Source organism: Lathamus discolor, chromosome 6, assembly GCF_037157495.1.
Source record: "Lathamus discolor isolate bLatDis1 chromosome 6, bLatDis1.hap1, whole genome shotgun sequence".
Classification (NCBI taxonomy): Eukaryota; Metazoa; Chordata; class Aves; order Psittaciformes; family Psittacidae; genus Lathamus; species Lathamus discolor.
In genome coordinates this window covers 67,083,702-67,098,142 of record NC_088889.1, presented here as the reverse complement: position 1 = coordinate 67,098,142, position 14,441 = coordinate 67,083,702, and the positions used below count along the sequence as shown (strand labels likewise).

The window sequence follows — 14,441 nt, the reverse complement described above, 5'->3', positions numbered from 1 at the left end:
CTAGTAATTGCAATGAAAAACACAACATTGATGAACTGCAGCTTTTTAAGCTATGAAATGACATTAACATCAGTCTTCTCTTCAGTATTATAAGCCTTATGCTTATGCATCATTTGAGTTTATGCAGCTGAGGACTACGGAGGTCTCAAAAATGCAGGAGGTCCAACGTATTATAGGTACTTGAGAGCATTCCCATCTTCTTCTCCAACATTGGGGTAGGAAAGGAAAAATCCATAAGCAATGAGAAGTAACTAATAACAGCTTGAAGTTTTCCTCTTCGGACACCCACATACACGCAGGGTATTTATACTGAGCCCTAGAGATTATGAACAACCAATTAAAGCAGTCTGAAAGAAGTGCCCCCAATGGGAAGTCAGAAGAAAAAGGCACAAACACAACGCATGCAAAATTTAACTTTTATTTTTCTGTTGATAAAACCCAAAGATCCTCACAGCAGCAACAGATGCAGAAGTATCTGCAGAAATGACACCTCTTCTTAACCTCTTTGCATACCCAAGTATGCCAAGTGTATACAGACTGCATGTTAACACAGTACAGGCACTGCTCAGTAGTAACAGAGATCAAGTTTCTTGGCGTATTTTAATCTATCCTTTCGTCAACAGTATAGGATTTTCATAGTAGTAAAGATGAGTATTAATAAGTTATCTGTTTATGGAATTTGTTGTCATTTAAAAACTTTATTAAATTCTACATGTACAATTTATATGCCCAGATACACCTCCCCACATTATGTAGTAGCTGACAAGCTGTATCCAAATGCTACAATTCAGAATGAAAATGCTACCACACTTAGCGCCTCTGGATGCACTAGCGTAAATATTTCCATAAAGTAACAAAACACACCTCTTGTTTCAGTAACACAAGGGATACAGGTTTTAAAATACACATTTCTATCTCCTTTCCATACCCTTTCTTAATATATTTATATATAGCTCTAAAACAGATCTCTACTATTTTACAATTAAATTAAAACATCCACAATTGGTCTAACTACTGATTTTGTCTCAATACCTTAAACATTAGCTGTTCTGTAAAAATATACAATTCAACATGGTTGTATCAGTAACATGGGGCCTTTTGAAAGAGGCCCATGACACACAACCAAAGCAATTCAGTGCTCAATGTCATCTAGCTGATAAATATCTATACTGCATTTTCAAACTATCAGTATCTTTAAAATCCAAACTTCTCTTTGCAGGCTTACCATGCTTACAAACATGCAGAAAACAATCGTATTTCTCACTTGTCTGTAGCAATCACATTGTTTTTTCCAATGGGTCAACTGACAAAGTACAAACCTCATGCTGTCATTTTTAGATCACTAACCTTTTCCTTTCCTTCACATACGGAATTATTTCACAATGGATCATACTCCTCCATGTGAGACTAGGGATTAGCCATATAGCAAGAACTGCACTTTTCAGTTTAAGCTTCTAAGAATCAAATTCTAACATTCAATTAGGATGCACTCATAGCTGCTATACAAGTGAACAAACACCCAGTAGACAATTAAATTAATTCTAGATATTTACCAAAAGGTGAAGCTTAAAAAGCAAAAACCAAACCAAAAAGACCCCAAAACCTAAACTATACAAGTACAGCCTCAAGCCTGGCAGATTCCAAGAAAAGGACCTCTGTCCAGAATTATTCTTCTCAATAACAAACAAAAACCATGCCGCATCACACACACTTGAGACAAGACACTAGTTGCTTCCAGCTTGAGATTCCTTATAACTACCACAGCATCCCTCCACAGAAAGTTTTACAGCAATAGTGATGTGCAGTACTTCTGCAGTACAAACAAGAATCCTCCAAGTCAGAAGCAGTCAGTAATAATATCCCAGACAAGTTCACGTCATGGTAACCTGGCATATAAGCCTCAGAATATTCTACTCTTATGCATGTAATAACCAATAATTTAGGTGCTAACTATTCCAAGACCAATGCAGTCAGTCTGTAGATAAGATTACAATAGAACATACTAAAAAAACCCACAAGAGGTATGACAATTAAGATGAGTATTTCTTTTAAACAGCTGAAAGTTAGGGAAACATCTGGAATTCTGTTGCACTGCATTATTATAGCTTCTGTTTCCGAGTATAAAAATACATCTAGAGAGTCAATTCAGAATTGCATACAGAATTATACCCCCACCTTGACTGCTTTAAAATTAGTACAAAATAAGTTACAGGAATGATTGTTGCGAAACTGTGTCAGTATTACAAAAATCATTATATGAGAACAGCAACTGTAAATTATTTACAGGCGAGGTAATACAGTTTCCATAATAATGAATTACAATTTAGCAGAAGTGTAAAAATCATGTACTCACCAAAACATTACAAAATCTGGTATCATTATCAGCTACACAGTAGAACATGATTAGGTTTTGTAGCTGATACACAACATATTGTTAAGAAAAGTGCCAAAATACTGCTACATAAGAATCTTTTTTCCAAAAACAATCATCAAAAAACCCCTGCAGATTCTAGTTAAGTAATGCCTAAAGGAAACAGGAGAAACAAAAAAGGGATGCCAATTGTACATCTTATGAAATGCCTTTGAAAAATCTGCGCATTCAATTCAAAGGTCTAACATGAAAGAGGCTTGTAAAAAAAAAAATCTAGAAATACCAATATATGCTTTTTCAGGGTTACCTTAGGCCATTTTAAAAATACACATTCCTCATAATTCATGAAACTTATGGAGACTGAGAACATTCTAAGCATGGCTGGACTGCTAAGGGTTGCTGTGATCAGTGGCACAAAGTCCTGCTGGATGCTAGTGTCTATTGGTGGACCCTAAGGGTCTGTACTGGGGCCCACACTGGTTAACATTTTCACCAAGTACAGGGGTGACAGGACAGAGCACACTCTCAGCAAGCCAAAGGGACCTTGGCAGGCTACAGAAATGGGAAACAGGAATCTCTCAAAGTTCAGCAAAGGTAAGTGCAAAGTCCTATCCCAGGGAGGAATAACCCCACGTACCAGTACAGGGTGGGGGCCAACCTGCTGCAAAGCAGCCCAGCAGAGAATGATACCAAGCTGACCATAAGCTACCATGTGTCCTCGTGATAAAGCAGCCCAGCAATCTCCCGGTCTGAATCAGGAAGAGCACTGCCATCAAGGTGAGGGAATTCTTCCTTCCCCTCTGCTAAGCCCTGATGAGCCACAAGTCAAGTGCTGTGTCCAAAGTTTTGGGCTCCCCCTGCACACAGACATGGGCATTACAAGAACAAGTCCAGCACAGGGCCACAAAGATGAAGTGATGGGAGCATCTGACAGACAAGGAGAAGCTGAGAGAACAGGGATTGTCTAGCCTAGAGAAGAGGTGGCGCAGGGGTGATCTTACCAACATGTGTAAGTGACTGACAGGGAGGAGTATAAAAAAAAGCGCGAGATTCTCCTCAGTAGCATTCAGTGGCTGGACAAGAGGCAATGGGCACAACTGAAAATACAGGAAGATCAAACACTAGAACAGGTTGCCCAGAGATCTTCTGGAGTCTCCATCCTTGGAGATGCTTAAAGCCATAGCCTGTTGCAGTCCTGAGCAATCTGCTCTAGCTAGCCCTCCTCCAAGCAGGGGGCTTGGACCGGATGAACCCCAGGAGTCCCTCCAAGCCTCAATCATTCTGTGATTCTACAAAAAGGACAGGGTCTTTTGTAGCCCAGGCATTGGATCAACTGAGTCACAAACTATAAAAATGCAAATGGAATATATTTTCTCCTTAAATTATTGCATTCAAAGTTAATTTTGCTGTCTGCGTTTTGCTGATCTCATTTTTTCAAATCTCGTCTCCATTTCTTCCAGGACCTTTGGTGTGTATCGCACAACCAATTTAACCTTCCCTTGAGCTGCCTTCAGCAGTTCTACAGCTTTTTCATGGTGTTCACCTTCAACGCTCTGCAAAGCATAAATGATGGAGTATTAGTAAAGACACATACTGAAAACAGTTACTTTTTCATTTCTTTGTACAATTTCTATACAATCAGCTATTGAAGTTTTCCAGTTTGAAGACTGCACAAGTACAACGTCACCCATGTTCAAGATTTATTCTTCAGCAAATCAGTAAGAGGTGATGATAAATATACTCATTAGTATTAATAGATTACTACAAAACTTTTGGTCAGGTTTATGCTGAACAATCACATCCTGTATTTACACACACTAACTGAAACAAGGGTAACATTAAGCAGTTCTGAAATGACACTTAAAAAACAACAACTTCAGGCGGATGCTTATTTCAAACTCCAGATTATTCTCCTTCTTTCTGGACGCACTTTAAAATCAGCAGTCACCCTCTATTTGCCTAATAAGCCACAGACAACTGCAAGATAGCTGACTTCCTGATGTTATCCTGTGTTACGACAGGGCAGAACAGTGCATACCAAGTGCTGCACTGAAGAACCTAAGATGCAGCATGCTGCTGATCTTTGTGCTCCACACATCTCTCCACAAATGCAAGGTTTTCAAGTTAATTTCCTCTAAATTAATTCAGAACAGCCTAAACCAACTCAGTAAGAACAGAATCAAAATACTTTCCTTAAATAACTCTCAGAACTTATCAGGGTTATACTAGATCCATCTAATTATAAATTGTAAGCAACAGTTCTCAACAACTGCATCCAAATATACATTTTATCAGCACACATTTTATCAGCCAAACTTATTTCTTCCAAACTTATTAAACACAATGATGGGACTACCCCAAGCCTACCTCCCACTGGCACTATTAGAAGCTAGAAGGCAGGTGATGTACCTGTTGATTGTAGGGTTTCCCCGTTACTATAACTTTACTTACAGGAAAAAAGACAACAGTTAAAAAACCCCAAGTTATTTCTCTTCTATCAGACTTAAGACAACACAGACATTTGAATACTTTCATTTGTGTTATTTAAGTAGATGTGTAGGCTGTTCTGGTTAAAACCAGTAATAAAAGATTGGTAAAGGTCTATGTTTAATTGTATCAACACACCTGCAATTCTGGAGTACATTCAAAATCTCCCATCTGAAATAAACAGACTTGTTTTAAGGCACATCCAACTGCAGTTTTGGCAGTGACTTTTTTAATTACTAAATCAGAAATTACAAGAAAATGCCTGTCACATATTAAGATGACAGGATTCCCTCTGTAAACATCAGATGTTTTTTCTGAGACTACATTAGCATTCTCAAAAGCTTTTTATGCACTCACTCACTGTATTCATGCAATGGCAATACATATTTATACATGTGCTCAAACTGCCTGATGACCAGGTTCAGGTTTAGGTGGTGGTTTTTCTTTCAGGAGAGTCTGTGGGTGAGGAAGGCCTCATCTGAACAGAGTTCTACACCTGTCCCCCTCAATACTTAATGCTTCAAACTAATGGAAAGGCTAGGCCAAGGACAGTTGCATCACTACAGCCATCCATGTCACTCTTTCATCTCCTGAAATGCACAGCTGGACTCCCAAATAATAGCCAGGAGCCGAGTATGTCAGAGACCTGCCCTAGCAGAGACTTCCCAGAGTACAGACACCCAGTTAGCCTCTATTACAGAATCACAGAATCCCAAGGGTTGGAAGGGACCTAAAAAGATCATCTAGTCCAACCCCCCTGCAAGAGCAGGGTAACCTACAGTACATCACACAGGAACTTGTCCAGGCGGGCCTTGAATATCTCCAGTGTAGGAGACTCCACAACCATTCCTTCAAGTGTCAAAAAACCCCTCACTCGAATTGAAAAGTACAGGGTTTAGTTTGACCCTCTGTCTTCAAATACAATTGGGTTTACAGAAGTAGTGATAAAACCAAAATTTTAAGCTATCATACAGCTTCTCTTCAAATGAAAACACTAGTTTGAGAAATGTTTACATGCATTTGACTAGCAGCTGCCTTAAGCCAAAGGCTGTCCATAGCCTCCTCTTTCCAGCCACCCTGTGTTTTGGTTTTTGTATTCTCACTCTTTAGAAGAGGATACTCATTAAAAGTAAATATCCACAACAGCATTTGTTACACATACTGCTTAAAATATGGTGAAAAGCCTCTGGTTTTGAAGGTCAGTACACTTAAGTGGAAGGAAAAAAGTATCACACAACTGAAGACAACACCACCTTGTAGTTCCACCTTATTATAGCTTATTATTATTATGCAGTAGCATTTTTCGGGGATAACGAGGATCTGCTCAGTCTAATGCAACACATAATTGATTACTTACCTTAGAAGGTGCAAAATATTATATTCATTAAAATCTGCATCATGAAACTTAGATTTCACAACACAATCCCTCAGAATCCGAAATACTGACATAAATATTGCAGTTCCCAAGTCAAACATCTAACCAAAGCATAGTCCTAGAAGTCTCAATGCACACAACTCCACAGAAACCTAAGCAAGTTGCACTTGTGAGGATAAAAAGAAACTATTTTGCCAACATTAATAAGATGACATTAAGTTTGTGCCATGTATATTCTCCATATGCCCCCAAGTGGAATCAAGTTGTTACTGCTACGTGAAGTGGAAACCAATTCCTACCACTCCGTTTACAGAAAGCAGCTGGTCTCCACGTTTCAGGCCTCCGTGCCTATCAGCTATACCGCCGGGGATAATACGAGAGATATAGATTGGAGAATTTTGTTCTTTGCCTCCCATTATATTGAATCCAAGACCTTCTTCGGTTTTGGGTAGTTCAACCACTCTGGGATGGGAATGGCCTTCACTAGCAGCAAACGCAGCTACGGTGGCCTGTAAGAAACAATATTTTTCTAAGAAATTAAATATAGACCTCTTAGCTAGACACAGCGAGCAGACTGGAAAAGTATTTTTATCTCCAAGTACCAAAGTGTGTAGACAAATGAAATTAATTTTCTAGGTACCAGGTAATGGTATCTAGGGAATAGACAGTAGCTTGAAAAAGTCAGAACTCCAAGAATAAAATTAAAATAGAACAATCTTAAAAATATCTAGTCTTTGATTATATCTTTTAATAACCTGCTAAGGTTATCCATTTTATCAGACATCTAGATAATATCCTACTGAATTTTAAATAATAATCTTCTGAAGTAACAAATTACTGTTTGTTTATACAAGTTACAGTTTGGCTTTTACCTTCGCTGTTGCATTAGCTCTAACTTCTGGACTACTGCTGATATCCACAGTTTCATATACGTGTTCATATACCTACAGAGACAAAACAGTTAAAGTATGGGGAAAGGAGATATTTTTCTGCTTAGATAACCTAACAAAATATCAGGTATAACAAAAAAACGTGTAACTTAAGAAGTACACACCTCGAGTAAGAAGTTTCTCCCCAATTCACTTCAAGGTGTCAAGTGACAATCTGCCATACTACAAAGAAACAACTCTCGTGACACCTTTATTGCTCAGTTAACCCATGCAGATCTACGTCTCAGCCTCGATCTTCTTCCTTCCACAGCATCCAGACCTCACCATCAACTCAGAAGTGCTTATGGCTCTAACACATGACTGGAGGCATGGATTACTATCTCCTCTTGTCCGATTTGATGTGAAACTCTTCAATAAGGATGCACGCAAAACCATTTAAGGAAAGCTCTTAAAAGCTCTCCTGACAACCCATCCCTTCCTGCAAGACCACCACTTTTTCTTCAACTGATGCAACTAATTGAATACCTTAGGAAAAAAAAAAAGCTATTGAAAACACAGAGGCAAAGAATACTAATGCTAAGGAGGTGCTTACGCTGAAGGCTAACCCACATCCTTATATCTACCTCACAATTTGGACTTGTTAAGCAATAATACGTACTGCCCTCAACAGGATGAGGACATTAAGATGATACCTCTGTCTAAAACCAGATCTTTTACATTACTCCAGGTGTTATCATCAGTGGTAGCTCCACCACCACCACCAGCAAGGCATATTCAATCACCTCAGAATCTCTAATAGTGTAACTGGAATGAAGATGAGGTGGTGCAAGGCTCCACCTTGAGGTGATGTGGACATGGCTTAAAAGAAACATACGCAATTAGCACTTTGTCCATTCTTACATTCTAAGAGGATAACAGCCTGCTATCTGCCAGTAAGGACAGACTCTCAAAATAACTTCTAAAAAGGTATTTGCTCCTGAGCTATTAGTACACCTATACTATCCACAATTATTGTTATTTTCTTCTGAACTTCTAAAAGTAGGTCTTATTCTATGAAGTGGTGTAAATCAAATTCAGCCCTTAGAGGAAAATCAGATTACTGTACTGGGCACAAAAAGATAAAAGTAAGACATACTGGGTTTCAACTAAAGGTAACTGCTTACATCAGGTTAACTTACCTCCCTTACAGCATTACAGAATTCACTTTGAAGGACCCTTTGCAATGCTTGTAGCTTTTGTGGTGGCACTTCTCCACTTCTCTGTAATTTTTCCAGCAGCTCAATTGCTCTGCAGATGTCTGCAGAAAAATAAAGCAACAGCAATGAGGAACATCTGAGGAAATTACAGCTTTGGTTTTTCCTTCTTTCTTCATTTTAATGGAGCAGTCTCTGTATGTGCACATTTTTACACATAGCTTTAAGGTGTATACCTTTGATTTCTCCCATAAAGCTATATATCTACAAAATGGTACAATAGAACACTCTCAGACTATTTTTAAGTCAACAACAGCATCCAACCCTGTAAAATATCTGGAGTTATCACTGCCAATCTGATTTTTCCTTGAAGTTTAAATCAGACTGAAATACTTAATTGATATATACACTATCAGCATCTCTTATGCGTACTTCATAATTTATCTACTGCCATTGATCACATTTTGTTAAAACAAGCAAACCAGCTAGAATATTGTCAAATACACTAACATGTCTTTTATATATATATATATAAAAAAAAATATTTTTAGTTCAACAAGACTACATTCTATACTTTCCCTATAACAGGTCTGAGAATTATCTGGTCTATTACCCTCCAGTGCTTAGAAAAAAACAATCAAGCTCCTTTTCATATTCTCAGTTGAGAATAACTCTATTTTAGAACCCTCAACCCCAAACCTCTTTGTTCCAGTTCCTATAAACTTGTTCCTAAGAATTCATGATGTATAAATAACATTCTTATAAATGTAAATGCTGCTTTGTGAAACTGAACTCCCTGTAAGAGGTTTGATTCCAGACCTCTATGACTCAAGAGGGGCATCAAATGCCATGTGACACGCTCCTGGCAGCTCTAGAAGAGTACAAGACATTCATGCCCCTCACTTGTATTTCCATTAGTGATGACTGAATCATGCAAGTCGTTGAACAGAACATTCTCTCAGAAAAGCAGATAGGAAAAATTAGTTTCGTTAGCACACAGGCAATGAAGCAGTGATTAATCTATTATATAAATAAGGCACAGATTATTTTAGAAAAGGTTGGAGTCTGGGACCCCGCTATATCCCAAATGCATTACTTCCTTCTTTTCTGCAATTAACCTTTAGGCAACCATTTTTCACGTGAAAACACTCAACGGCACCACGTCAGAAAACGTGCAATAGCCACAAACTTCTAAAAGGCCAAGTTTAAGAAAAGAGAATTTACGTAACAAGATGAAAAGACAGTGGGGTGTATGCTCTGAAATGGAGGTCAAGTGCACTGAGAAGAGACAACTCACACTCTGTCCACTTTGTGAGTTATGAGACACACCTGCAGGTGGTACAGTCAATGAAACAAGGCACAGCTTAACTGCTCAGGCTGGTCATCCACGGACTGGAAATAAGTCCTTCATGGAAGAACATTCAAGTATTATCACTATAGCCACAAGACACAAATTATTTCAGATGAGAGTTAAGATTTCCATGTACCATGAGAATTTGGTGTTTTCTGGCAAGCATTGCCAGGCTTTACAAGCACCAGTTACCTGAAGCAACGAAGTATCAAAACTTAAATTTCAGCTATTACTAATCTCAAGTCCTCAGAGGACTCACTTCACACAGGCGTGCCTATTTGCTATCTGTACAATTAGAAAATGCAAAAACACTTCTGAAGCTTTTAATTTCCTAACACACATTTTGTATTTCAATTCACATACAAAATAGTTGGTGAAATTGAAGAAATTCTAGATGCAATTGTTGATTACTCTTCCAGGGATGAAAAATCCCCAACATTCTTAGCAACCCTTGTGTTCAGCAACAGCAGTGCAAGTTATCTGTAGTTATCAAGTCTTGCACTGAACAGCTTGAAGTAGAATGATCAACAAATGGCAATAGCAGCACTTCCAATCCTGCAACACTCCGTATATTAATGAAAAAAAGCCTAGAAAGTATGTAAATTACAATACAGCTACCATGTAAATACTTGCAGATGTTTGCAGACAAATAACTGTTTCATGCACAGGAAAAGTACAGTTGTACACAGCCATGCCCCAATCTGGGGCCCATGAAGCCTGTTAAGCTGTAAGATGCATGAACTTGTTATATAACAATTTGATCAGGATACTGCAAGAAATCTTAAAGGGTGACGGCAACACAGTGATCCAAAGAGCATCAGCAGAAATGAAGACTACAGAAACAGTTTTGCTAATTTCTCCTCTTTTTTTTTTTTTGACCTTCATGCTTCATCAATAAACTAGATATATTTCCTACCTGGATCTCCTAAGAGATGAAAAGTTTTAATTACATAGCACTTTATACCCTAAGGTAAAATTGTCTAGTTTGGGAACCTGTTGTGTCTTTCCTGAAGTGTAGACTAAGAGCATAGAATCAGCTTGTCAAAAACTGACTGGGATACACTGAAATGGATTAATTTTAGATGAAAATAAAGCAGAAAACGCAGTTGAATAAGAAAAGGCTTCCAGATCAAAGGACCAAGCTGCTGCTGGTAAAAATCCAAAGCAAACTAATGAAGCACAAAAGTCAGATCCTCAGCACTCTAGAGATCTCCTTCACCACACTGCACCTCTGGCTCAGGTAGATACAGGCAATGAATCCGATTAACAGCACACTTCCCCCCCACCCCGAGAGTTGTTTTGTTTTACTCTGTTGACAGGACCTCATTATACGAGACTGAAAATTAAATGAGTGGAACCTTCTCTCACTGAACTGCATTTGGTACTATTAGTCAGAAGCTGAAGATCCAATCTCTCCCAGCAATACTGCTCTGGAAAAGAACTAGTCTGGCTGGGAACAAGTGGCAAAACACACCTTTCATTTTCAAGAAAAGGTTGTTGACTACTCTGCTGATGTAGTGTGCTTCCTCCTGAACTACTGCTTGTGATATGATCAGCTGAAAGCTGTCTTCCTCACAATATTAACATTACAGTTTAGCCAACTGTTCTGCACCAGAGGCTGAAATGGAACACTACAAAATTGTCATTGATGGATTTCCACACGGATCAATGTAGAAATAACTCCAGAGGTAGGTGATTAAAAAAACCCCATAAAACTCACTGTAAAACTGAGTCCACACATAACTAAAAAATGGATTTCCTTTTAACCTTTTCATCCTTTTTATACCAGTTGCCTGTTCTTCACAAATAATTTTTTGTGCTCACAGCAAAGTCCTGAAAAAGTAAGACACATTTAAACTAAAAAAATGTGGGAGAAAAAGACAGCAAGATGCCACCACTCCAAGCATATGTGTGAACAAAACACAGAAAGAGAAATGCAGCATCCTCCTAGATACTCCTGATTAACCACCTCCACTGCTTATGTTCAAATAGCCTGGATTCCCAAACTGTATGTAGAGTTATCACACATCACCACCAGACCATACATATAACTTTGGAACGTTAAATGTTCTTTCATCCCTGCCCTCCAGTGAATTTGGGTGGTGGTGTTTGCAGTGCAGCTTGGAGGAGAGAACAGACAGAGAGAATTTTCAATTGCCCTGATGGTAAGCATATGGTAACCGTTTTAAATCAGCTCTTTTTCCACACTATTCTCTCCTCTCTTATGCTGTATTCCAACAACACTAGTGATGTTCACTTTCTATTCTCTTCCTTTCTTAAGCTATATGCCAACATTACTGATGTTCATATTCAAGCTGCTGTTGATTCATCATCAGGTTATCTGCAGTCAGCCCCATACAATTAACAGAAGTTATTTATTTCTGTAAATAAGGCTCTGGCTTTTGTGGGTCCATTATATTGTGCTCCCTTTTTCTTTTCTTAAAAAGGTCAATATGGCAGAAGACTAAATAGCTCCTTTGTTACACTGATCCCTAAGTAACCCTGCAGATTTGTTTACTTTCATGGATAGTGCATAGTAGCAGCGTAATGAAGTGCAGAAGGATGCTGCCTGAGGTTTAAATCCACAGACCTACCAATAGAAACTAATCCACTGCCAAAGCAGCTGCCCTAATTAACAAGCTTTGGAGTAGTGAGGGTAGGTGAGCTGTGGAGTGGGAGTCAAAGTCCTTATATAAGTCACTGTTTACAGGCCTTCTCTCACCCAAGTGATTCACTTGTAGAATGAGAAAGAGGGTCAGGCAAACAGAAAAAAATTCCTTCTGTGGTAACAAGCATGTGCTAGTACCAAACATGGGTATGTACAGCATGTTACACATCTATAAAAAAAAGCAACTAGCACTGTGAGCAAAGGTGGTGGTTCCAATGGAAACAGCAGCAGGAAAAGTTAACTCATCCAATCATCTACACTCAATTTAATTACTTTCTTTCTCAAAAACAGGATTTCTCTTTCTCACTATTCTTTTCCTATTTAAAGTCCACTTTCCACTCCCTACTTTCCTACATATGCATTCATAAGCCCATCATATTATTATACAAGCATGTGTTCCCTGAGCTACTGCGGACCTTGCACAGTTCTGAAAAAACACCTTGAAGGAAGTTTATCCTTGTTTCTTAAAAGCCCTGGATACAAGACACAAGCATATTACAGAAAAAATACCTAACTAGGGTCTGTATTTTATCCATTTCCCTACTGATTTTAGTACACACTATACGGTATTAACAACACAAATTTAAGCTAGAAACTAGAAAAATCGGAGTAAAACCATAAACGTGAGAGTGCAAGAGCTGAGCAGAACCACGAACAAGTGTACGGGGAGCCCTGAATTCATCAGCTTTCTTCTATAAAAATAAGTAAATTATTATTAACTAAGACAGAGCCTAGCAGCTCGAACTTAAAGCTAAGAATTCAGCTGAGTTCAAACGTAAGCCTTCCGAAGAGAGAAGCAGGAACACAAAGCTAACAGAAACGCTGGCACTAGCGGAGGCGCAGCAGACACACGCACAGGTCTGTGGCCTGTGCACCCATGGAAACACAGACGCGCACTGAAACACGAGAAAAATCTGCGTGCAGAAATGCCAAAGCAGGAAGTCCAGCCAACACGCAGCGAGAACCAGAAGTAATGGAAAAGACTTCCTAATCAGGCTTCTATCTGGCTGCCTCTGGGGCAAAGGGGCCTCTCGGAGCCTCGCAGAGGGCAGCGCCGCTGCCCGCTCTCGGCTTCCCCGCGGCCCGGTCTCAGACGATCAGGCCTCAGCAGGGGGCGGGGGAAAGACAGGAAAAAACGTCCCATGGGCTCGGGCCAGCCCCTCGGCAAGGCGCCGCGGAGCCGGGCTGGAGCAGCAGCCCCACGGCCACAGCTCCCCCGCGGCAGTGAGAATCGCCTGTCCCAAACCACCGCCGCACTCACCTCGCTCCAACCGCACCGGCTCGCTCAGCGCCGCCATCTTCTCGTCGCTGCGGCCCGAACGGGAAGTGACGCAGGGCTGCCGGAAATGGCGGCTAGCGGGAGGGCGGGGCTGGTGTTGACCGCTAGAGCGGTGGCGGCGGCGGTCGTGACAGGCGTTTTTGTCGTGGTCGCAGAGAGCGGCTTTCGCGTGACCGCGGTAGCAACCAGTGCGGTGTTCTCTTCTCCCCCGCTGGTGTAGCAGGACCTGAGTCCTGTGGGCTCAGCCGAAGTTGTATCAAAACCAGTGTAAAATGCCCCCTGTATGGGCCTTTTTTCCCAACTCTGTAACAGGTCTGAGGACTTTTCACATGCTAAAAACTCCACAGAGGGTGTGCCTGTCTTTCTGCGCACCTCGGGTGCACCTGGAGATGCCCTGGCAGTGCTCAAGGCCAGGTTGGACAGGGCGTGGGGCTACATGCTCTAGTGGAAGGTGCCCCTGCCCGTGGCAGAGGTCTGGAACTGGATGAGTTTTAAGGTCCCCTCCAACCCAAACTAGTCTGGGATTTGTTTGGCATCAATTTAATGTATGTGTGGGACTAATGTATTGCATTTACTTTCTGTATTAAATTGATGTATATACAAGTATGGTTAGATATTAGGAGGCTCTTCCCTGTGAGGGTGGTGAGGCCCTAGCACAGGGTGCCCAGAGAAGCTGTGTCTGCCCCATCCCTGGCAGCGTTCAAGGTCAGGTTGGATGGGGCTTGGAGCAACCTGGTCTAGTGGAAGGTGTCCCTGCCCATGGCAGGGGGTTGGAACTGGGTGAGCTTTAAGGTCCCTTCCAACCCAAACCAGTCTGGGATTCTATG

The 14,441-nt window shown here is 40.4% G+C and overlaps 1 protein-coding gene across 2 annotated transcripts; it reads right to left on the bottom strand.

The window, feature by feature from the left end:
* Positions 1-402: 402 nt before the first annotated feature.
* LIN7C (lin-7 homolog C, crumbs cell polarity complex component) lies at positions 403-13,712 on the bottom strand. Of its 2 annotated transcripts, XM_065683360.1 has the most exons (6): positions 13,597-13,712; positions 8,302-8,420; positions 7,106-7,177; positions 6,533-6,742; positions 4,997-5,029; positions 403-3,924 (listed from the first exon to the last, which is right to left on the bottom strand). In XM_065683360.1, exons 1-6 carry the CDS (start codon positions 13,631-13,633, stop codon positions 3,769-3,771), a joined length of 627 nt encoding a protein of 208 aa, XP_065539432.1. In that variant the 5' UTR covers positions 13,634-13,712; the 3' UTR covers positions 403-3,768. The 2 variants fall into 2 exon arrangements, with proteins under 2 accessions (XP_065539432.1, XP_065539431.1); XM_065683359.1 differs by lacking the exon at positions 4,997-5,029 and having other exon boundaries at positions 13,597-13,705.
* Between the last annotated feature and the right edge of the window lie 729 nt (positions 13,713-14,441).

Excerpts from the sequence above, each read along its gene's own strand:
- LIN7C (XM_065683360.1), bottom strand. The coding sequence starts at position 13,633 with ATGGCGGCGCTGAGCGAGCCGGTGCGGTTGGAGCGAG. Across the intron at positions 8,421-13,596 it reads GCCGGTGCGGTTGGAGCGAG|ACATCTGCAGAGCAATTGAG; the intron begins GTGAGTGCGGCG and ends ATTTTTCTGCAG. Across the intron at positions 6,743-7,105 it reads GAGCTAATGCAACAGCGAAG|GCCACCGTAGCTGCGTTTGC; the intron begins GTAAAAGCCAAA and ends TGTTTCTTACAG.